This window comes from Dysidea avara, chromosome 7, assembly GCF_963678975.1.
Source record: "Dysidea avara chromosome 7, odDysAvar1.4, whole genome shotgun sequence".
NCBI lineage: Eukaryota > Metazoa > Porifera > Demospongiae > Dictyoceratida > Dysideidae > Dysidea > Dysidea avara.
In genome coordinates this window covers 24,560,539-24,583,677 of record NC_089278.1, presented here as the reverse complement: position 1 = coordinate 24,583,677, position 23,139 = coordinate 24,560,539, and the positions used below count along the sequence as shown (strand labels likewise).

Sequence of the window (23,139 nt, the reverse complement as noted above, 5' to 3'; positions counted from 1 at the left end):
TGCGTGCGTGCGCGCGTGCGTGCGTGCGCGCGTGCGTGCGTGCGTGCGTGCGTGTGTATGTGTGTGTGGTAAGTTGTTCACCTTGGTTGTCTTTGTATCGGTTATACCTTGCTTTGTTTAGTTTTGTGTGTATTATATATGTATTGTAATGTGTCCCTCCGAGCAAGGAAGAACGGCTGTAGCCGATTGCTTGGAGGTTAAATATATAAATCAAATCAACTGAATTACAAAAGCATCAGCAGGCCTAACACGCAGGGGCTTCTTCAGTGACCCCAGATCAGTTGCTCCAGTCTAGATTACAGCTAGTCACTAGCAGTCATATTAATTAGTCTGTCGGCGCCCGCTACTTTGTAGTGGCGGGCGCCGCCAGACTAGTCACAAATGGCATAGATCAAAGGTATACATACAGCTTGGTATACGGAAACGTCGTCACTCAAAACCTGCCGGTTGTTCAGCGGGAAGTCAGTCGGTTCTAGCTCGTGTTTCAGACTGTAACTGCTACACAGACTCGGATTATTATGAGTGCCAATTTCTGTTCCATGGCGGCACACAAACTGTCGTTAGTGAGAATTTTGTTAGTGATGGAGCTAGCTACCTTTCTCCACGGATTCAGTAAGTGTTCTCGATTGTCACAAGCGATCGCTTAATTGCATGCTGTTGTATATAGCGACTCCATTGTATAGTACTAAAGCTAAGCTTTAGCTTAGTACTAGCTAAGACCTCAATTTAAATTTTATTACTGTGCAGGCCTCCCTGGGGGAGCATGTATGCACAAAGTAATTACATTACAAAAATTATGAATTAAAACTTTATTCAAAGTGATATCAAGATTGCTAAATCTTCCTGCGGACACATTTTTGACTTGGCTGCCGCTGCTTCAATCTCTTCTTCAAGAAGAATATTTTTGGCAAGAGGTTGCCCAGAATGGTTGGGAGAATCTTGAACGCTGACCACTTTAGTTCTTTTTTTTTACTTAAGTTTTTTGTGTTGTTATCCTTGCCACACCCACTTGTGAGGCATTTTATTGCCTTTTCCGTGGTCATGTGTGTCCAAGGACTTACTCACTAGTCAGTTATTTATTTTGTAACATAACTTTGTTATTCATCAATATTGATTGTTTCTCTCTGATAACAGTCTTGTTATTCCTTGTTTGAAATGATTGAGGTCTGAAACAATCACAACATCATCTGGTAAAGAGTTTCACAGCTTGATACTGCTTGGAAAAAAGAGTTTGAGTAGGCATTAATTTTTGCTGGTAATTGTAAGAATCTCATTGAGTGTCCACGTATAGAGGGCGAGGTGGGAGTAAAAGTCAGCATTAATGTCTTCAAGGTAATGAATTATTTTGAATAGCATTATTAATCTACGTTCATTTCGCCTATCAGCAAGTGAACTCAAGCCAAGATTAGTAAGCATGTTGGATACACTGTCATAACGTGAGTAGTTGTTGAATACAGACCTCTTTTGCACAGACTCTAGGGTTTGAATGTTTTTCTGCGTGTATGGTGATCAAATGATTGATGCGTAGTCAAGAATTGATCTTACCGTACTTTGGTCTTTGGTAACAGGTGACTTTGATGTTGACAAGGCATGACCTATACATAGAAAAGTGGTAGCTTTTGACTGCTGCTATGCCAGAAGCTAGAATTATTGATGCAGGCATAAATAGTATTACTTAAAGTTGCGGAAGAACAATTGTGCATTAGTATCCGATTCAGTGCATGAGCCATTTTTGACATTTTGACTTGGTCTAATGATAATAAGACCCTTAATAGCAAGCTAGATATAATGTAATTCATCTGTTGTACTTAGTCTCGCGTGCCAGACGGTTTGTGTGGGGGCGGCAAATAAACCGTCTGGTCACTGTTGCACACTTTCCGTGAACTCACTGGAATGCAATTAGATTACATCACGGCATTGTTTTGTGCCAAGGATGATGCAATAATCTTTCCAATCACCTCTTTGAGCAGACTAAGACAATAATTGTACTGGTAATGTCCTGGTGACGTATTCGAAACATTGCTGAACGTATTCCTCGACAATTCTGTCGTTTCACAAATCCGTAGCGAACCACGATCGTTCTTATACGAACGCTTTTAAGAGCCCTGTACTAGGGAAACAAAGATCCTAAGCTCATGGCGTTGTTAAACTTCCGAAAAAGTGATCTGTAGCCGAGATTCAGTTCTTTATTACACTAAGAATTTGAATTATTAGTGGTTGTTTCGTCACAGAGTGCGAAGCGATCTGATTGGCTCTGCCAACATTCCGGCAGTGGTCCAGGAATGTGTGCAACAGTAACCAGACGGTTTATTTGCCGCCCCCACACAAACCGTCTGGCACGCGAGACTATGTTGTACTATGCAATGACATTGGCAAGTGGCAAGACACTTGCTAGCTAGCTAGCTAGCTAGCTAACAGTGAAATGCTGAGAAGTTTTGTGTTTTTATATAGGAGTTTTGTTTACCTAAATGTTTCCTTGTGGCTATATGTGTGTGGGTATGAAGCCACGGAATATTAATTGGATAATAAATTAGCTATTGCATAATCACTGGAGTACTATGGCGGATGGATTACCTCTTGAAAAATGCTATTATTTGGCCTATGCTTTGCCACAAGTCTATGAAACTAGTTTCATTGGGGCGAGCCTGAGCGAGCCCCACACTAGTGAGTCAGCGGTGTAATGGACACGTTTACAATAAATTACGATATAACGCGGATACCTTACACGTGCTTCCAGACATTCTCCTTATACGGTGTGCGTAGTCCATACAAGTGCGTGTAATCGTCCATTCCATGGAGGACTTAACGCGTAGATTACTGCTTAGCCATATTTGGTATGTGTAATGGTTCATTTCACGGAGGAGTTAACGGCGTAGATTACTACTTGCCATATTTTTTTTTTTACAATTACAAACAACTATTGCAACTACATAAACTACAGCTAGCTACAGGGGGAAAACTATTACTAGGGGAAAAAGGGATTGTCATCATCATCCGAGCCCTGAAGGGCCCAGTACCTCAAGATCATCTTAGCATTGTTGGACACAGTTGCACAGACGGTTGTTGTAGCAAGTTCTTTCTAGCAACTTTCCGAGGGACACCGCTGCGAGGAGTGGTACGGTCAGCTATATTCTGTAAAGTTTTTAGAGCAAAAAGTGTCCAAACTCCAAATGTTTCCACAGCTAAAGGAATGAAATCTGACCCCACCTTCTCCACAGCTGCCAAATACTTCTTATCCTTGGCAACCTCTCCAGCAGCAGCAGCCACCCCAGCACATGAAGCACAGGAGGAGATAAAAGCAGGCTGAATGGTGCAGCATATGGAGACATCGAAGTAAGCTGGACGACCATGCTGGAAGTCAGGATGAAAAACATTGCCAGGGCGCAACCCATCATCATACGAAGCTCTCTGTTCCTTAAGAACCCCAGGGTGATCCTGTGAAAGGGCATTATAAATGATGTTTACCAGAGCATCATGTCGACGAATTCTCATTGGGCCTTGAGAGCAACCTAACAGATGGTCACCATAGTTATCGATGGTAGAAAGACAGGTACACGAAGGAGAGAGCGGAAACAAAGAAACACCCAACCATATACGTAATCCAATAACAAATTCAGGCCCAGGGATAGCCAAACCCAGACTGACTAGAGGAATAGCTTTGAGCCAGCCACTACTTGTGCCAGAAGGGTGTGACAAAGCAGTCAAACGAGCTTGATCGTGAATGCCAAAGGATGCAAATAAGTCATCAAATAAATGTTTGTATAATGTAGCTTGCAGGTCCTTCTGAGAGGCTGAGAAAAGCAAATGACCACTGGAAATACCTGATTCAGAAAGTAAGGTAGCAGCATCCTCCTCATTAAGGAAACTGAGCTGATTAATATCAACAGAAAGAAGGGTGGAGGCTAATTCACAAACACTGTTACATGAACCCAAAAATGCAGGTGAAGCAGAAAAAGCAGATTCACGTAACCCCAGGCCTCCTAATCGAAAAGGCAAAGATGCATGTCTCCAAGAAGTGTCAAAAAGACTGCACTGCATAATCCTACCAAGGTAAGAACGAAGATTATGATCAAATTGAAGAAGAAAGGGCTTCAGGATGATGAAAGGCACAGTGCGAAGGAGGTGAATAATTTTACAACTACTGAGGCAACTACGTAAAAGATGGAGCTCTACCTGAGGGTCATCTAACAGAGAAAATTTCTCCTGAGTTAATGCTACTTTGTCCATTCGAGAAGAAGCTTGCCATATTTGGTATGTGTACTCTCTAAGAAACATGGCACACCTTACATCAAGACACTTTCACTAATGCGATGTTCCATCTCTTTTTCTTTACTCCGTTCTGCCATCTTGGCTATCCGGGGCAGTAGGACCATGAGACATGTACATGTGGAGCGCCCCACTACCTCTGCTGAACTGCGCCTGGCAGAGGTTCAGCTTGACTCATCTGTTTAATGTGTTTATTTCTGTTTAATGTGTTCGTGTACGATTACCATTGTGGGATTGAGTTTAAAAAAATAATAATAATTTGGTATGTGTAATGGTTCATTCACGGAGGAGTTAACGGTGTAGATTACTGCTTAGCCATATTTGGTATGTGTAATGGTTCATTTCACGAGAGCTATCGGTGTAGATTACTGTTATGCCATGTGAGTGATGTCTGGCCACGTGTAATTATTCAGTGGATACGGAGAAACGTCTTCGACGTAGGAGGAAGCAGTACAGGCTCAGAAGGGATGCAGAAACTCCTGAAGAGGCAGAAAGGAGAAGGCATAGAAACCGTGAATATATGTGGCGTCGAAGAGCTGCAATGACGTGAAAAGAGGTGGTTAAAGTAGCAGATCAAAGACTTGACCTTATCAACACCTATCATACCATCAATGAAAGGTTTGCAGATGTGTACATAGTGATTTTGCACAGGCTATATTGATTCTTAGACACTCTCCGCCATAAACTCTTTATGCAATTCCAGAATTCCTCACATTGTTTCAGTAGCCATCAGTACTTCAAAAATATACACTCAGGCTCGCCCCACAATGCTGTTAGCATCTGTCTAGTTAATGCAGTTATGGTCTAGGGATAACTGACAAGGTCAATCAGAGCCTTGCTCATTATTTGTATGGGTGCACACAGTGGTAATAATTTGTAGCATGGTAATAAACACTCCTTTATCACCCTGTTAAAGCATTCTGAAGCATTGCAAATGCCATTTTACATCAGTAAGGGAAACCACTGAACACATAACTGCAGTGTAGTCATAATGCTTGCTGTACTATGCTCATTTTGATATGAAAACTAGTTGTCGAGTACCTATAGTTCATCTTACACTATGACTTTTGATAAAATTCAACTTTATTACTACCGACACTCACATTAGCATTGCCTCAGACCACACAGGATAGCAGTTTAAACCAAAATCAATTATAACAGTAAGTTACAGACCCCAGCAAGGCATCTAGTAACAAGACAAAGTATCTAGTACACAATGGGAGTATAGCATTATTTGACCTTTACTGCACTGTCATTAAGGATTGATTATGGCTTGTAGGACTGACATTAGGATCTTTTCAGCAAGTGTTTCTGTCTTATCTTCACCACAACATGTACTACATTCTTGAAGCCATATCTTTACCTATGAACATGTTATTTTCACTCTGTTTGCGCCAGTTGGTAGTTCTATAGGTGGTAAACCCTGTGTCCAAGTTTCATTTTAATCCAAAGTCTTACACAAATTTGTATGGGAACCAATGTGTAGTTTAGAAAATATGTACTCCAGACATTACCAACCCTTAATTAAATTCCTTATTCCTTTGGTCTCGCGTTTACTGTATGCCATTTGCTTTTATTATTGTTTACTATATAAACAAAAATAGTATGTATTAATGATAATCCAGAAACTTGAGCAAGTGATAAGGTCATTGGGTAAATTATTTCAGATTTTTCTAGTCGATAGGAAGAAAGAAAATATGAATCTGTTCTTGTGTGCGATTGTAGCAACTTCATTGAGTGTACCTTGTAAACAATAGTTGGATAGAATAAGTTATACCCAGTTATGAGAGTTATATTGCATGAATCAATCTGAGACAGAGGAAGGGACAAATATGTTAACAATGATATCATCTGAGTATATGGGATATGACACCTGGTGCACAGAAGTTTATGGATATTAAATAAGTTTCCATATTTGCCAGCTGTTTACTCCATTGGTAAACAATACTATTTGCAGTTGTTATGATGTCACGAATCGGTTACAACTTATTACACTGCAGTAGCAGAGCCACTCTCTCTATTAGTTACCACCCAGCGCAGCATTTTGACACTCCGCGTATCAGTCAGTATTATCTATTATTTGGTGTATAAACTTTAACATCATGATAGCTATCATAGTTTTAAGCTGGTTTCTGCAGTGAGCTAGAGGTGGCCATGCAATTTATATATCATATTTGTGATACTATGCATTTAGAAGTGTTGACATTGTTGGAAATCAATGAAAAACTCAGTTTAGATTTCTTCAGCAGTATATAGTGTAGACTGTTTTACATGTGGATAAGTTCTGATACTACACATGTTGCTATTTATGTGGCCAAGGAGTGTGAGTTGTGAATTACCAATTGTTTAGTATTTATAAATGGTATGTATTAAAGCATGTATTAAAGCAAGAGTTCATAATAAATATATTTAGGAAAGTATCCAACGCTGTATCAAGAGTACATGGCTGTATTATGGCTGTATTGCCCCTTCAAAAATGCACTGTGTAATAATAATGTTATGCAATAGTCATCATCACCAAAGGTGTTAAGTTGCTTCAAGAACTACAAGGGCCTTGAAGTGCTTGCAGGTCTTCACTTTGGTATATCAACACCTATCAACAAGTCTTTCATGGCGAAGCCATGTGTTGGAATTTACTGAAATTATACTACAATATTTGGATATGTTACACAATGTTGCACAATTATTTTTGCAGTGCAATTTTGAAGGGGCAATACATGCAGCAATACATGAGTGGATACTCTCCTAAATATATATATTATGAACTCTTGATATAAGGCGTTCATTGTTTCAAGTGTAATCAAACCAGCTGTAAAAGTTTACACAGTTGTGTTGATAGTGCAGAAAATTTTGTGCATTCTTGTGTCCCGAAAAAAGCTTTTTTCACACTGATGTGTTACAAATCATCTTTTTAGTGGCTGACTGCCATCTTATTCTAACCTAAGTTAATAACTAACTACTGAACCTCAGTGATAATGTACAGTAGCAAATTAAATTCATCTTATCTGCAAGAGAATGATATCAGTTTTTCTGAGAATTAAAGACACTTTAGTGGCTTTGTTATGGATGTGTCAAATTATTATCAGTATAACATTTAGCAAACTGCTTAAACAGCTGACTTGAACCACTTGCAAATTTGCACAATGTATGTGGTGCATGCATGTGGTGCAGACCTCTGTGAATTATTAATCTACTTTGCTCCTTCCATGTTCCATGTTTTTGAGGTAAGTTATGTCTTGTCTTCATCTGTGTATATATTTGTAGGCTATAGTGGATTCCATGTTCATCCGCAACCAATCCAATTTGTGGAGGAGCCTACCGATCATCTAACAGTGCCTGGGACAGATGTCACTTTTGTTTGTACCAGCAGCCAGAATAACACCACCTGGCTTCATAACAATACAATAATTGAACCAGGACCACATTATAACATCACCAGTGATGATCATGGAACTAGTATATTAACAGTGAGAAATGTTACCACTGATGATCAAGGAGAATATCACTGTTGTGTTAGTGAATGGAGGAACAAAGTCCGAAGCAGATATAGTCATTTGACAGGTAAATTAGAAAACTGTCTAAATGGTATGGTGGTAATGGTAGGAACCAATATATGGCGAAGCAATATATGGCTTGCCACATTCTTTTTTACATGGTGATCTGCTAGGCACTCAAAATGTAATTAGTACTGTTATACAAACAATTATAATTTGTATGATGAGGCTATAAATATAATTAATACTGTTATATAAACAGTCTAGTGAAACCTCTCTAATCCAACACCTCTGTAATCAAGAATTACCTCTATAATCTAACATCGTTTTATGTACCAGAATGACTTTTTCTATGTAATGCTGCTTCAATAATCCAACATCCTCACTAATCTGACACAATTTTCTTGATCCAATGAGCATCAGATTATAAAGGTTTCACTGTACTATGAGATTATATACAGAGCTTATGATAACATCTGACAAAATCTGGTCAAATTGCATAGACAATACAATTTGTCTGGATCATCAAAGTACAAGGAGGGAGCCTAAGGGCTGAGCTGGCATGTCTATAGATTTTATCAATAACTTAGTGTAGGTTAGAAATCTAGTACGGGATCTTTGTGGATTTAAAAACCAAAGCGAAGCCGAGGTTTTTAAAACATGAATATCCGAGGGCATGAACAACTTAGAAATGAAAGGGTTTTATATGGGCACATCGGTGGAGTTATTATGGGATTGGATTAGATGTTGTTTTAAAATTGTCACACAATCTTAACTTGAATGCGGAAGATGGAACATCTTTTCAGTGAAGAGCTGAAGAGAAATCAAAGCTAACACCTCATCGCTGCTTCCTGAAGATGGATGCTAGTGAAAATAATCGTCTCGACAAGGAAACTGACCAGTTGCTGCCATTGAATATGTCATGGCTTTATAGCAGTGTGAAGAACAGGTGAATTAATGCAACAGTTGGCTTGAGTGCTTACGATGATTGCTTAGGAGAGCATAGCAAATCAATGATCAAAAGTGAGATTTGTGCAATCCTTGAGGTAGGTAATCCATATCCGAGATTTTTTAATAAAAAAATTCTCCATATATTCCCCAATAGAAACCTGGCACAAAAATAACGTTAGAATTGCTCTGTCATTTGAGCTCCAAAATGCCTCCAATGGGGATGAAATCATGTTGGGGTTTGTCCACATGCTGATCATGATGGAAACCTTAATTTTATCGTGTACATTACATCTAAGTGAGTTTTGTGTCATTTTTTAAATCTTTTAAAGCCTTGTAATATATAAAGAATACTTTGAAACTTTAAAAAACGTACTGTCGTATGGAAGGTATTCACTGGCGCTTACTTTAAAATGCGTAGTCACTTTGCAATTTTCAGCCACACAACAATTGTGTGATGGTTGTGTCATGAACTCAAAAGTATGAACTGCTTCAAAGTTGGCATAACAATGCCATACGATTCCACCTTAGGTATTGTTGTATCATTTGTGACACCTCCACTTTAGTTGTTTACCTTTAAGCTTAATTTTTTTACTTACTTGAGATAGTCACTTGCCTATGGATATACACCATTGTATGGACAAGTGTGCAGTAGGTGAAACATATTTGCTCACCATAAGGCACACAAAGATCGCTGAGATCCAATAAACTCTGAAGTTACTCTCATTACATATACAAACTTGCAGCTAGAAGCAACTGTGTTTCAAGACAGTCCAGATTGCTAGATGGCTTCCTAATTCAATTGTGCCATTTTTTCCTTTAAAATGTATGGGAAACCCTGGAGAAAAAATGTACCTTTTTTCAGTTTCAAAGCACTTTGTGTGCCAAAGTAGCTAATTCCATCCCAACAAACTATATCTGAAATTGGCAATCAATACTCTATCTAATTAGCATATAAAAGCCCATTTTTTCAAAACTTAAAATCGGGCTGGAATGTCTACTTGAGGTCTTTTCTGCTAGCAGGTTTTTAACCATTTTAAGAACCCGCTAGACTTTTAGTGGATTTTTAAAGACCTTATTATCTCCCAAAGATCAAAGCATTCTATGCATACCATTTTCTAATGTAGTTTGCCTTTGCCTATTTTTCCAGTCTATAGTACAACTTAGTAATCGACTTTGTAGAAACTTGATGATATTGTGTAATAATTTAGTCAGTAAAATCCAATGAATTCATTATTGTTTTGTGTCACATAATTACCTGGTCAGGTTACATTGCAGTTTCTATGCCATTTCGTACATAGCTAACTACATACGTACACACCTTATAATTGCAAGATGTGTATGCTCCCAACAACACAATGGATTAGTAAACAAACACATTACTATATGTAGCTTGTATGATTATTGTAATAGTGGTGGGAGGATATAGCCAAGTGCATACACTGTATATTTATATAATTGTTTGTGGTATATTGTGTCACTTTGTATTTGTGCTTGTGCTCAAGAGCATTTTAATTATTAAAGTGTATCTTCAATTACTTGGAATAGCCAGATGTAGGATTTTATAGCAATCTAGTCTTATCGCATAGTTATTTGCAAAGACAGTGATGAGTAGCTACCAGTTGGTAGACATTCTGCAATGTACATATTCTCACTGCAAATATTAAATGTGTCTGTTGTCTGTGTGTGTGTCTGTGTGCGTGTGTGTGAGCATATCAGATTTATATCAACACAAAGGAGCATGACATACAAATACTGTATAAATGTTACACACCAGTTAGTATCTCATAAAATCATAGTTGACAAGGGTTGGGCAATATTGAAAATTTCCTCCCATGGTTATTGTGGAGCTCATTATCACGATTATTGCAAATATCACGGTATTGAAATGAACTATAGCAAGTACACTCAAAAACAGTTTACGTATATATATACTTGCATGAGTGAAGCAGGTATGTTTACTACCACAGCAGATAATTTACTAAGACTTACTAATGTGAGGCCAGAATTTTTATACAGTAGTGCTGCATCTGGTATACGTGCCTACAGTGTGTGTCGCTTCATGTAGTAGTGCATGGGTTAGTCTTGTTTGCTAGTACAGGGAGGCTGAAATACCAATTGACAAGTACAATATGCATTGTTAACACGTGTAAGTGTGTAGTTGCAACAAGAAGCAGCTGTATTCCGCTATGATATCGCAATAACCATTCATACTGGTGTAGCGGTTTTTCAAAAAACAAGGCAGTATCAGTTATTTCCAGCTGTAATATCGCCTTGTTGCCGTCATACTGGTATATCGCCCAACCCCAAGGTTGACAGGCTAGAGTTACACATACAGTGCATAGGTATAAAGCAGTTGTGGCTTACATGGTTTGTATGGCTATCACTTAGATGATATAATGGTTGTGATGCATATTAAAGATTAGGTGGGTTATATAGGCTTTATCATACAGTACAAAAGCAATCAGGGCCACCCAGAGAAATTAAGGGGCCCAGGGCAAAGAGTTAAAGTGGGGCCCCAGGGGGCAAGGAGGGTTCCACTCTGAATCACTTCAGCCTAGCTGTAAGTCAAAGACCAAAAAATAAAAATAAAGTCGTTACCTGCTGACAATGACAATAGCTGCCCCTTATCAACTATATCTCCTTACATACATAGCTTGCTACACTGCTCCTCTGAAGAATACTGTCTGTGACTGCTCTATTAGAGTATCTAGATTTTGACTGCTCTATTAGAGTATATCGATCTTTTTAGCAGGTATTCAAGGAGCCCTTGATTTCAGGCTGGGGCCCAGGGAAAAATGCCCCAATTCCCACCCCCACCCCCTTTGGGCAGCCCTGCAAGTAAGCAAGGTAAATTCATCACAGCTATGGGGCTTGCCCTACTTGGTTACTAGGAGATAGTGTACATTCTTAAAACCCAAGGGGGTGACCACGAACGTACCATTGCCAACCCTCCCAACCACTGCCATGAAATGATTTAATGATAGTGGTTTCCTGTAGAGTATATTTTGGGTTACTTGTGAAATGCAATTGAACAATTCTCACACGTGACAGGTTGCAAACATGATCATGCAAATGTTACATGCAATGAAGTGTTCCACTAACACCTACTGATTTGATACCCTGCAGTGAATGTTACCAATACAGATACCAATCAGCTCAGCATTGAAACCTGCTGACCCAGGTGACCCGGATAGCAATCAGAATCAGACCCGGATTTGACCCTGATGTGACCCGGATTAAATAAAAGTGAGGCGTGCACCAAGAGCTACGTTTTGGGTGCTTGACTAGCACATTAAGCACAAGGTTGTCTATAATTAACGATGTTAGTCGGGCATGGTTCCACGTAAATTTACAGAAGCAAGATGTGTCCTGCAAGTGGGTGTGGCTTTGCACATACTTAACTCGCCATAATTACAAACAGTCCCAATATAAAGTGGGCATGGCTCACAAAAGCTGGCCTATATACCATATCTCGTACACCAACAATCAATTAGTGGGCGTGGCTCCACATAAGCCTGCAGGAAGCTATGAGCATGGTTTTGTAATACCTATAGACTTTAATATCACCGAATGACTGCACGTATGGCTGCAGACAGTTGTCCAATAAGTGGGTGTAGCCCACGAAAGAAGCTGAGTTGCATCAAGACTGACTAGGACACGTTTATACACTTCCATACCGTCCAACTAATTAATTTGGTTCACATGTGATCACATCTGGGGCAGACCCAGATAATTTCTAAAGTGGGTCAGACCCGGATGACCCAGACAAAATGTGACCCAGATGACCTGACCTGGTTTCAACGCTGGTACCAATACGTATCACACTAATGCAATGTTTAAATGTGCTGAATATCTATGCCCCCTGGCATTGTCTAACGAACTAAGGTGACAGGTAATTTAGTTGTCCTGTTACAAGGAACTTGTTAATGTAAAGAAATAACTATTTCACATGTGCAAATTGTTTGATTGCATTTTGCAAGCAATCTAAGATCGACAATATGCCATAGTGGACACTATGGACATTAATCACTTGTAACTGCCCTAGTTTTCCAAGGATATTGCAACTGTAAAATTCTCTCACAAGCTCTGGTTATATGTGGTATTGCTAATACAGTAATCATTCAATGCCTATTAGAGAGCCGATTGATAGGATAATTCAATGGTAGCAAGAGTAATGACATGAGAAGGACTGTACTGGTAAAAACCTATTGTCAGTGAAATAACAAAAACTCAAAAGCAAATTGTTGTGAAATACTTAACTTGTGGTTGATCAAAGTGCTGAACTGTGCTGTATTTCCCATACAGTACTGTACCCCTCATTCATGTGTGCACACACACATGCACACACAGATATGCACACACAGATATGCACACACGCATGGCGATTCTGTAAGTGACAATTGCAAGTTCAGTAATCAAATTTTATTGCATTGTTCGTTTGTTTAGTTGTGAATAATGAAGATTTAGACATTGTCTTCTTCAATACAACACTGTACTCAACAATAACCTTACTATGTCAAGTATCTGCACACGGAACAGAAATAATTTGGTTGAAGAACCACAAAGTCACTATTAATGAGGTATAGCAAAATTAGCACATATAATATGACCAGATCTGCAAAACGTCTTCAACACACATCCAATTCTATGAACTTGGAAGACCATAACCTGGTGTTCAAGAAACATACAATTCTGAAAATTTCTCCATCCATTATGCTATGTTGTGACTCACTACTGACCAAATTTCAACTCAATATAGCCTTTTCCAGTTCAAGTTTTGAATTGCCAAAGTTGGTAAATTGCAGACCCTTTTTTGCAAATCTGGTTATATTTATTATTTGACAATATTGTACACACATATCGAATAAGTTATTTATTTTCAATATAGGAATGGCTAGTATATAATGGTACAGAGTTAGTACTTAGCAATATCACTGAAGATGATGATGGGGAATATCATTGTCAAGTTAATGATTCTGGTGTGATTAGAAATGGATCATCATATTTTTTTAAAGTGCAAATTCCATTACAAAATACAAGCAAAGGTAAGTTATAATCTTTTAGGTGCAAATGTGGTCAGTGTATGTGTAGATCTTAGTTATAGTTATATCGTGTAATGAGGGTGATATCACTGTATCATTGTTAATACACAAGAGTTGAGGACAAGTGATATCATCTGCGATATGATACAACTACAGTGGAACCTGTCTAAGACGGTCACCTTCCGGCCAGAAATGTCTGGCCTTTTAATAGAGGTGGCTGCCCAACTCAATATCCTGTCTAAAGCAGCCACAAGCAATATGCTAGTGTTTGGCCACCGAATAGAGGTGTAGCAGCTGGCCACTGATGAGAAACTATCATAATGAAGAAGCCATGTTATAAGTGCTAACAGACTATCGATTGCGCACACATTGGTCTATTATCACATCTGTTTGTTGTCACACTCATGAATTAGTGTAACCATTGTATGCTCATGTTCAGTTTTTAGTGATTGTCTAAGTCATCATAAACCAAACACGCAACCTTCCAGCAATCCTACATGCTGGGTGGTGCACTTCTACAGAAATTTAATGTAACTTATGCATTAACTGTAATAGCTTTATTTTAAGGTACACACAGAATGTATGTACAATATAGTTGTATGCAATTATTTTTACAACAATATCATAACTGATCAATGTTATTATACCCCAGTTGAAGTAGATTGAGTAGAAAAAAACTGTAATAAATTAGTTTGTTTACCAGCTTGTTTAAGTTTATAGTCTTCAAGGGCTAACAATACTCTGTGAATATCTTCACTGACTTCTTTGTGGCCTTTTTCTGTAGAAAACTGCAACAGATCTCTGGCTGCTTTAAGGGCATCTGAATATGTCAATATACTGCAATCCGGCGGCAAAATCTCAAGTTCATCACTGCTATCATCAGAATCCGCAAGAGGTACACACTCTGCTTCTGGGCTGACAGAGCAAATCTCTTCCCGTAGCTCATCTCTCCACTCACTGGGGTTGGTGAAAGTAAAAGTCATCGTCAGCAGAGCCATATTCATTAGCAGTGATTTCTCCTTGCATTCGACTCACAAGTTGTCCTAGTGCTGCTGTGTCTGCTGCAATATCTGCAAACTGATCTTGTTCATCTTCAGTAGCACCCCCAGGAATGGCTCCACAGTGTTTAAAGCAATTTTGAATTACAGACGATTTCACCTGCTCCCATGCAACTTTTATCCACCTGATAGCCATTAAAACATCAATGGTTTGTGTAATTCCAGAAGCACTCAATTGAGTGGAATCTAATTGTGAAACAACATGACGAAGTAGGGCTCCTCTGTACAAGACCTTGAAATTCTTGATAATTCCTGCATCTAGTGGCTGTAATTTTGAAGTAGTGTTGGCTGTAAAAAAAACAATTTTTATGTTGGAAAACTGCCCAACAAACTCTGGATCGTGTGGTGTAGCATTGTCGAGGAACAGTAAAATTTTTCTTTTTTCTCTGACCAACCTTTGTTTAACTTCCTCAGAATATCCTCCATAATTTCACTTTACATCCACACTTTTGGTTGAGAATAATAAGGAATTCCCAGAGGATTTGAAAGATCTCGTATTCCCTTGAAACATCTAGGCTTTGCTGCCTTCCCGATAACAATAGGAACTTCCTTCTCACCAGCTGCATTCGCTATAAAAGCAATTGTCAATCGTTGTTTTGCTTTTTTCCCACCTTTACAATTACTTTTCTTCTGAGCTAAGGTCTTTTCAGGAAGTGCCCTATAAAAGCAACCTGTTTCATCAAGATTCCAAATATCCCTTGCTTCATATCCCTCCATAATTGTTTCGAGTCGCTCTTTCCAACTGTCAACTGTTTCTTCGGAAACATCAGCTGCCTCACCACTTACAGCAAATTGCTTAATATTGTGGTGCTTTTTGAAGCTAGACAGCCAACCATTTGATGCCTTAAAATCAGTATTGCCCATCCTTTCAGCCAGGACTTTAGCCTCTTCTTGCAGCATTGGATCACTTACTGGAATGTTCCTATGTCTTGCTAGATTGAACCAGCGAAGCATTGCTTCATTGACTTCTTCATTGCTGGATGTTTTCGTGACAATGGTGCATTATCTTCGAAAGATCTCACTACGCTATCCTTGTTTTTCAGAATACCTTGAATCTGAGTTCTTCCACAACTGAATTTCCCAGCTAGTTGTCTTGCACTTTCCTTGGGGTGCTTCTTGGCGTACTTTAATACCTTCCAACTTCTCTTTAAGGGATAGCGCATTTCTGGAACCCGAGTTCGAGCCTGAAGCCATCTTCACAATTAGCACCTCGCCAATAGACAAATTTCATAATAATGAAAAAATCAACTGTTGCCCCTAGCAACCTAAATTTTACATTATTTGTAGGTGTCAATGTTTTAAGTCACATCTCCAAGTTTTAAAAGGATAGCATATATAAGTCATGAGATATGAAATTTTGAAGATACAATTTTCCCATACATTGTCAATGAGAGGGGGAACAGTTGCCCCTTCTCAGTAATCACATAAATCGTGGGATTTAAAGGATGTCATATCTTATGACCTATATACACTATCCATTTAAAACTTGGAGAGATTATTGTTGACATTGACACCTACAAATTATGTAATATTGAGATATATGTACTTTTGAATTTTTGGTTTTTACATACGTTGAAATACCTGATTTTTGTGATTGCCCAGAAGGGGTAACTGTAGCCCCCTCACATAGATATGTGTGAGAAAATCACAAATTTCAAAATGTCATATCTTATGAAATATATATGCTATCCTTTCAAAATTTGGAGAAATTACTTCAGACATTATCACCTAAAAATAATGGGAAATTCAGGTTGCTAGGGGCAACAATTATTATACACTATAAAGCCTTATTATGGAATTTGTCCATTTCAATTAGCTCTAGTGTTTAGCACCTGGCCGATTTCAATTAGTTACTATAGCACTCAGCCGATTTCACATGAGCGTGACAGCAATATGGCAAGCCAAGTAGTAGGAGACACTGACTGCTTTACCATTGGTTCTTTTGTTTGTGGTCACCACGTTTATCAATCACAGTGGACACCTTTTATTGGTGAATGTTTGGTGATCAAAAGGGAGCCCGATAATCGACACGATAAATTTCAGTGCAGTAGCCATAATTCATGAAGGTGATGTTGTTGGACACTTACCTCGAGGTATATCAAAGAACATATCCTACTTTCTCAACCATGATGGACTGAAATGTGGGATTCTGTGAGGTAACATGCAATCGGGGAGCTGGACTGGGCATTGAAATTCCATGCCGATATAAGTTTTATGGGAGATCTTCATTCATTACAAGACTAAAAGAATTGCTGCATTAAACATTGTTAGCTAGCTTTATTCAATATTATCTGTTAACCGCTTAATGCGAGGAAATTTGTACAGTAACGTATCATTCAGCGCAGCGGTGGCTGGCAGTTTACGTAATACAGAGGTGGCTGCCTAATGCGAACTATTTCTATACAAATGTATCGGGAATCGGTCGGAACCTTGACCTCATGGCCGCCGTATTGAGGTTACCGGCCAATTCAGGTGGCCGTTAAGGGAGGTTCCATTGTATTTATATCCCAGTGTATGGGAGTTTATACAATTATTTTTTAAGTTCTTGTTCAAGTTCCTGTTATATAGTGCATGCACAAGACAGATTGTGTGGAAATTTAGCCTTGTAGCTACAATATAGATGCTTAAACTATGGAGATATCAAGACACACGGTAGTGTGTCGTGCGGCCCAAGAAGCCGGCGCGCCACACCGTGAGTATATTGACAGGAAGAACGAAAACGTCATTTTCACACCTTTGTATCTCGGTGATCACTTATCTGATTGGAACCAAATTTGCTACACAGTTGCCCGCCAGCCACGGGAGTCTACATTCCAAATGTGAAGGAAATCGCTCCAGCCATTTCCGAGATACGAGCTGCCAAAGTTTCGTTTTTTTTTCTTCGTTTTTTTTTCTTCGTCTTTTCGCACACTTGCAAAAATTGCTATAACAAGCAAACGCGTGCTCCGATCGCCTTGAAATTTGGCACACAGAAAGGGAGTCCAAAGGCGAATCCTAGCATAAAATTTGGTACAAATCCGATGAATGGTTCAGGAGTTATGACCGATTATTCGCGTAAAACAAGATCGATTTGTTGTCACGCCTACAGGGTAAACCGCTTCATGGAATGAGTTGAAAATTGCTATGTAGATGCATTAACCATCGTAGGAGTGCCTTTTGGTGGTTTGAAAGGAATCGAGATAAAGACCATGGAGATATGACACAAAACCCAACCTGTGTCACAATTACGCGATCGATTTTTATGAATAAAAAAGTATTAGTTTTCACGCCTACTAGGCAAACCGCTTAGAGCAATGAGCTGAAAATCGGTGTATAGCTGGAATAATCTTCATAGAAAGTCCTTGCAGTAGTACAGTAGAATCGGATTACAAACCACTGAGTTATGATTCGAAAGCCAACTCCGTGTAGCAAATGCGAGATCGAGATACTCTAATAGAACAGTCACCCTAATAGAGCATTCGGCTAATTTATTTACTCCATTATAGAATTTTATTACTTCACAAGTTATTCTGTAGGGAGTTCAGCTGCAAACAGTTAATCTTATAGACAGTTCAGCAAGAAGACAGTCACCATGTGGAGAGTTAAGCAAATATACCACTATAGAGATTCAGAACATTACAAGTCACACTGAAGAAAGTTCAGCTATAAACAAGTCATGCACTGTGTAGAGAATTCAGCTACAATTAAGTCACTCTCTAGAGAATTCAGTTACACAGAATTCAGCTACACACAAGTCACTGTGGAGAGAGTTCAGCTACAAACAAATTACCCTTTAGAGTGATCAGTTACAAACAAAACACTTTGCAGGGTGTTGAACTGCAACAAATCAATTACCTTTAGAGCGATCAGCAATGAACAAATCAACACAAATCAACCTGCAGAGAGATCAACTACAAACAAATCACCTTATAGAGAGTTCAGCTACAAACAAATTACCCTATAGAGAGATCGGCTACAAACAAATCAACCTGCAGAGAGATCAACTACACACAAATCAACTTGTAGAGAGATCATTTACAAACAAATCACCCTGTAGAGAGATCAGCTAGAAACTACACACAATGTAAGGAGTTCAGCTACAAATAAATCACCTTATAGAGAGTTCAGCTACAAACAAATCACTCTGTAGAGAGATCAGCTAGAAACTGGACACAATGTAAGGAGTTCAGCTACAAGCAAATCACCCTTTAGTGAGTTCAGCTACAAACAAATCAACCTGCAGTGAGATCACCTACAAAAAAGCGCCTTGTACAGAGTTCAGCTACAAACAAATTACCCTGTAGAGAGATCGGCTACAAACAAATCAACCAGTAGAAAGATCAGCTACACACAAATCAACTTGTAGAGAGATCAGCTACAAACAAATCACCCTGTAGAGAGATCAGCTAGAAACTAGTCACAATGTAAGGAGTTCAGCTACAAGTAAATCAACCTGTAGAGAGTTCAGCTACAAACAAATCACTCTGTAGAGAGATCAGCTAGAAACTGGACACAATGTAAGGAGTTCAGCTACAAGCAAATCACCCTTTAGTGAGTTCAGCTACAAACAAATCAACCTGCAGTGAGATCACCTACAAAAAAGCGCCTTGTACAGAGTTCAGCTACAAACAAATTACCCTGTAGAGAGATCGGCTACAAACAAATCAACCAGTAGAAAGATCAGCTACACACAAATCAACTTGTAGAGAGATCAGCTACAAACAAATCACCCTGTAGAGAGATCAGCTAGAAACTAGTCACAATGTAAGGAGTTCAGCTACAAGTAAATCAACCTGTAGAGAGTTCAGCTAAAACAAATCAACCTGCAGAGAGATCATCTACAAATAAATCACTTTATAGACAGTTCAGCTACAAACAAATTACCTTGTAGAGAGATCGGCTGCAAATTAATCAACCTGCAGAGAGATCAGCTACACACAAATCAACTTGTAGAGAGATCAGCTACAAACAAATCACCCTGTAGAGAGATCAGCTAGAAACTAGATACAATGCAAGGAGTTCAGCTACAAGCAGAATCACCCTTTAGTGAGTTCAGCTACAAACAAATCAACCTGCAGTGAGATCACCCACAAAAATGCACTTGTACAGAGTTCAGTTACAAACAAATCACCCTGTAGAGAGATCAGGTAGAAGAATTCACCTTGTAGAGAGTTCAGCAACAAAGAAACCACCATGTAGAGAGTTCAGCTGCAAACAAATCACCCAGTAGAAAGATCAGCTAGAAGAAGTTACCATGTACAGAGTTCAGTTACAAAGAAACCATCATATAGAGAGTTCAGCTACAAAGAAATTACCCCGTAGAGAGTTCAGCTAGAAGAAGTCACCTTGTAAAGAGTTTAGCTACAAAGAAACCATCATGTACAGAGTTCAGCTACAAAGAAACCACCTGTACAGAATTCAACTACAAACAAATCACCCTGTATAGAGATCAGCTAGAAGAAGTTACCTTGTAGATAGTTCAGCTACAACAATTCACCCTGTAGAAAGATCAGCTAGAAGAAGTCACCTTGTAGAGTGTTCAGTTACAAAGAAACCATCATGTAGAGAGTTCAGCTGCAAATAAATCACTCTGTAGAGAGTTCAGCTACAAAGAAACCGCCATGTGGAGAGTTCAGCCTCATACAAACCACCTTGTAGAGAATTCAACTACAACAAATCACCCTGTAGAGAATAAGTTACCTTGTAGAGAGTTCGGCTACAAAGAAACCACCATGTAGAGAGTTTAGCTGCAAACAATTCACCTGTAGAGAGTTCAGCTAGAAACAAATCACCCCGTAGAGAGATCAGCTGGACGAAGTCACCTTGTAGAGAGTTCAGCTACAAAGAAACCATCATGTAGAGAGTTCAGCTGCAAACAAATCACCCTGCAGAGAGTTCAGCTACAAAAAAATCACCCTGTAGAGAGTTCAGCTAGACGAAGTCACCTTATAGAGAGTTCAGCTACAAAGAAACCATCATGTAGAGAGTTCGGCTATAAAGACACCACCATGTAGAGAGTTTAGCTGCAAACAAATCACCTGTAGAGAGTTCAGCTAGAAACAAAATATCCTGTAGAGAGACCAGCTAGAAGAGGTTACCTTGTAGAGAGTTCAGCTACAAAGAAACCATCCTGTATATAGTTCAGCTACATTTCAAGTCACCCAGTAGAGAGATCAGCTGCAAAAAAATCCTGTGGGGAATAATGAGCATGTAATAAATATATGTATATAATTTGTATAATTACTAATAAAATCAAAAATAATTGAAGTACTAAAATTCTTCTTTAAGTTCTTTTCTTCTTCCTGTAGTAAAGAAAAAAACACATGGGTTAAAAAAGCCCCAAAGCCAGCCATAGGCCGGCTTTGCAGTATACAAATACAAAAAGAAGTGATATCTAATCAAAAACAGCCAAGCTGTAATAAAAGGTGCGGCCCCCAAAAAGGCCATGGTGAAAAAGATGTGAAATCCAAGGTGGCGGCCAAGAAATGGCTGTGATGGTAGGTTAATGGTTACATTTTAATAACGGCAATTCAGGTGAATTTTGTGCCACTTGGTCTTGGCACCAAATTCACCTGAATTGTTGTTATTAAAATGTAACCATTAACCTACCATCACAGCCATTTCTTGGCCGCCACCTTGGATTTCACATCTTTTTTCACCATGGCCTTTATGGGGGCCGCACCTTTTTTTACAGCTTGGCTGTTTTTGATTAGATATAATTAGCAGCAGTGTCCAGGTATGATTTTCCTTTTTGTGGGATTGGAATGATGTCACATGATATGCATGGGCAAAAAATACTCAACATATTATGAAGATTACTATAGAACGATGAGGTTATTAGGAAAAGTTGGCTGTTCACTGTACACTGCAGTTTAATGTATGGATAAAAGTTGACACAGACTTCAATCACAATAGTAAAGTATGACTGAGTAAAGGATTAGCCATGTTGTTGCAAGTATAAGTGTTGTATTGATTTTATGTCACAGCATTTCCATACTTGGCATTTGCTTTTGGTAAGTAAAATTCTAGGGAGAATGGGATGGAATAGAAAGTAGGAATGGAATGGCGAACAGAAAATACCTGATAAAGGTCATCATCAATATACAGGATGGGTTCTTTACAGGATCCTTCCACTAAAACCATTGAAACACTCTAATAGAGCAGTCACCTGCATTAAAATACTCTAATAAAGCAGTCAAGAATGTTTTGTTGACTATTCCCACGAAGATCTGCATTGAAAGCCTATGAATTCATTTGATAGACTGTAGACTAGTTTAAATCATCAACGCTAAAAGTTAGCTACTCTTTTTGGTCATTCCCATTTCTACTTTCTGTTTCCGTTTCTACTTAACCATTTGCTCCATTGGTAAACAATACCACTCACAGTTGTTATGATGTCATGAACTGGCTCCACTCAAGGCAATAAGTTACTTATCACTGAGTGATAACTAGTGATGTGCGATATGTGATATATATCGAAATATCATTATTTTTTTTTATATCGTGATATGATATAGAATCTTTGTATTGTGATATAAGCCAAAGTATAGATTTTAGCTATAAATATAGAAAAATGTACCCAAGATGTCATTGTACACTGTACTTTTTGTGATAAAAGAGCTTGCAATGTTGTATGCTAGTTATGTACTATATTGTATTGTACTTCTAGTACATCACTGTTACAAGTGTCATCAGTGTAAATACATTATCTGAGCGTTGAGTTGTATATCGTGATTTACATCGTATCGTGATGCGTTGTGTACAACAATCGTGATAGGAAAATATCCTATATCGCACACCACTAGTGATAACTAACTGATTGTACAATAGCAAAGCCACTCTGTCTAGCTGAATGGTAGTTATCACCCACCGCAGCACTTTGACTATCCCATGCACTGAGATTTAATTATATACGTACAGTCATTGTAGATACAATTTCATTCACATGTATATTGTTTGATTTTAACCTTCAGGCCTGGAAATTTACAACCCATCACCTTCACAATATTTAGATATTAAACCTGATGGTGATAACAATTGTGATCAGTCACCTCACAATCAGATAGTCACACTACAATGTCAAGTTACTGGTCATCCTAGTCCAGTAATCAGTTGGTACCATAATGGAGAACTGGTAAACTTTACTGACTATTTTGACAACACCACTATTATTATTGTTGAGAACAATACATGGACAATTCAAGGTGGAGATCCATGTAATTTAATAGGATACTGGCAGTGTTTTGCTACTAACAATGTGGGAACTGTTCATAGTACAACCAGAGTTCTTCCTTTTGGTAAGACATAATAATAGATAATGTATATTGAAATGTATTGTACTTGTAGGAT

At 38.6% G+C, this 23,139-nt stretch overlaps 1 protein-coding gene across 1 annotated transcript; it reads left to right on the top strand.

Annotated features, from left to right (window-relative positions):
* The first annotated feature begins 518 nt into the window (after positions 1-518).
* LOC136262293 (neogenin-like) lies at positions 519-23,135 on the top strand. The gene is made up of 5 exons (XM_066056518.1): positions 519-612; positions 7,531-7,827; positions 13,158-13,291; positions 13,600-13,756; positions 22,764-23,135. The coding sequence occupies exons 1-5, from the start codon at positions 519-521 to the stop codon at positions 23,096-23,098; spliced, it is 1,017 nt and encodes a 338-aa protein (XP_065912590.1). The 3' UTR covers positions 23,099-23,135.
* The last annotated feature ends 4 nt before the right edge of the window (positions 23,136-23,139 follow it).